This window comes from Peromyscus eremicus, chromosome 7 (assembly GCF_949786415.1).
Source record: "Peromyscus eremicus chromosome 7, PerEre_H2_v1, whole genome shotgun sequence".
NCBI classification, from domain to species: Eukaryota; Metazoa; Chordata; class Mammalia; order Rodentia; family Cricetidae; genus Peromyscus; species Peromyscus eremicus.
In genome coordinates, this window is record NC_081422.1 from 15775504 (window position 1) to 15778150 (window position 2647).

The following is a 2647-nucleotide window of genomic DNA, read 5'->3' on the forward strand; positions in this document are numbered from 1 at the left end:
GTTGCACTGGCTCTGATTGTGGTCTCTTGGTGAATGGCAGAAGTGAAAATGTATTAGAGAGGAAGTCATAATAAAGAGGCATCCAGAGAGGCTGGAGTCTCTCAATCTCTATCAAGGGCATATCTTATTTGGTGAACTTCTCACCAGATTCTTTTTATTTCCTTTTTCTTTCTTGCTTTCTTTCTTTCTTCTTTTCTTTTCTTTTCTTTTCCTTCCTTTCTTTCTCTCATCCTTCCTTTCTTCCCTCTTCCCACCACTACTTTCTATACCCTCCTTTCTGGAGAGATTGAATTTATGACCTTACATTTACTAGACAAGGACTGTACCACTGATCTACATTTAAATCATGGATTCCTCTTAAATGTTTCAAGTATCTACCAAATAGACAACAAAGATCCTAGCCCATGAACCTTCATTCTGACATACATTCTGACATTCATTCAAACATAAATAAATTATGTTTAAACCTTAGTAGTTCTTGTATCTGAATGCTTTCTTATGATTGCTGCATTACAAAAATACAGGCATGTTAGCTAGTTGCCTTTATAGTACTTAATTCACTATAACAGTCTTTTTCTTTTCAAAAGATATCCTAACCCCATGGAGCCATATAATTTAACAGGGGCCTTGGAATTCCTCCTCCTTGGACTCTCAGATGATCCTGACCTGCAGCCCATCTTATTTGTACTATTCTTGCTCATATACCTGCTCACAGTGCTTGGAAATATGCTCATCATCCTGGCCATCAGCTCTGATTCCCACCTCCACAGCCCCATGTATTTCTTCCTCTGCAGTCTTTCCTTGTCTGACATGGGCTTCAGTAGCACCACAGTCCCCAAAATGTTGATAAACATGCAGACCCATAGCAAAACTATAACTTACGCAGCCTGCCTAAGTCAGGTATCCTTCTTCTTTCTCTTTGGGTGTATGGACAACCTACTACTGACTGTGATGGCCTACGACCGATGGGTAGCCATTTGTCACCCTCTACACTACCAAGTCATCCTGAATCCTGGTCTGTGTAGACGTTTGGTCCTGGTGTCATTTTTCATTAGTCTTATGGATTCACAGGTACACTGGTTGATGGTGTCACAACTAACATTTTGCACTAATAAAGAAATCCCTCATTTCTTCTGTGATGTTCCAGAGCTTCTAAAACTTGCCTGTTCTGATACCTCTATCAGTAACATAGTCATATTTCTTATAGGTATCATTGGTGGTTTTCTCCCTGTCTCGGGAATCTTTTACTCCTACTATAAAATTATTTCCTCCATTTTTAGAGTTCCATCATTACATGGGAAATATAAAGCCTTTTCTACCTGTGGATCACACCTGTCAGTTGTTTGCTTATTTTATGGAACAGGCCTTGGTGTGTACCTTAGTTCATCTGTTCCTAACTCTTCCAGAGAAAGTGTGGTGGCTTCAGTAATGTATACCATGGTGGTTCCCATGATTAACCCCTTCATCTACAGTCTGAGAAATAGAGACATCAAGAAAGCCCTGCAGAAAATAGTCAAAATAACCTAACTTAACTACCTGTATGACCCTGGAATATATAGATTTTAAACTGTGGGTCACATAACTGACTGTGGTGTCATGAAAAATGTAGCAACTGTGAAAACTTCTGGACACAAATTATCGAAACAATGCATACATGTAGTGATTCAAGATATATCTTGCTGTGCTTATCCAAGTTAGATATTGTAGGTTCACTGTGGCTTTATTTCTGAACATATAACATTAAAAATTCATACTGCATATGTTTGCATATAATAAAACATCAAAAAATATAGACAGAAATACTTTGGATTGCATTAGATTTGACTGTTAGATTTGACAAGAATTGATATGCTTTTACCATATGTACAGATGGAAATTAATGGTTTAATTAGAAGAAGATATTCAATATTTTTCTAACATAATTTATCAGCATGTAAATATAATATTAATGTATTTTGACTGTGTTGTGCAAGAATGTTTAATTTTAAAAATTGAAGTTTCTGTTACTGACTTGAGGTTCATAAACCAGCTATTTGCAGGGTATGGATTCTCAGAAAGGGATAATCATTCTCTTTTGATTATGTGGCCACTGATAGCATTCCCATACTCCAGGATTTGCCCCAAACTCAATCATATATGGGCAACACTAATGGAAATCAATGGACTATGAGAAAAGAGACATGAAATTGGGTGAAGAATATGAAATGAAGGATATTTGGAGAATGAAGGGATGGAAATGAGGGATTAATATGCTTGTAAACATGTGTGAACCTCTCAAATGTAAAGAAAAAATTTAAATCACTAAAAGAATTTTAACTTGAGATTAAGGCAAAATTTGCAACAATTTCTGAAATGGCCTTGACTGTACTCCTGCCATTTTTGTACTATGTACTTACATAACTCATACACCTCTGTAGTAGTATCTTTACACAAAATATTGATAGAGTATGAAAAAACAACAAGAAGTTATGCATTCTGATATATAACATATTCAGTCATGATTTTTCTTTATGAAAACTTAAACTCCTACATCCAAATAATAATTATGCAAATTTTCTTTTTAATTTTTAATAAATACTAAAATTTTATGCATGATGAAGAATTTTTATTGTTATGCTGTATCAATAGTTTTCATTGTACTTGATAT

General features: G+C 35.3%; 1 protein-coding gene across 1 annotated transcript; it reads left to right on the forward strand.

Moving 5' to 3' along the window:
* The first annotated feature begins 576 nt into the window (after nucleotides 1-576).
* Nucleotides 577-1527, forward strand: LOC131914093 (olfactory receptor 7E24-like). Its single transcript, XM_059266687.1, has one exon. The coding sequence runs from the start codon at nucleotides 601-603 to the stop codon at nucleotides 1525-1527; it is 927 nt and encodes a 308-aa protein (XP_059122670.1). The 5' UTR covers nucleotides 577-600.
* The last annotated feature ends 1120 nt before the right edge of the window (nucleotides 1528-2647 follow it).

Coding starts and splice junctions, on each gene's coding strand:
- LOC131914093 (XM_059266687.1), top strand. CDS start 601: ATGGAGCCATATAATTTAACAGGGGCCTTGGAATTCCTCCTCCTTGGA.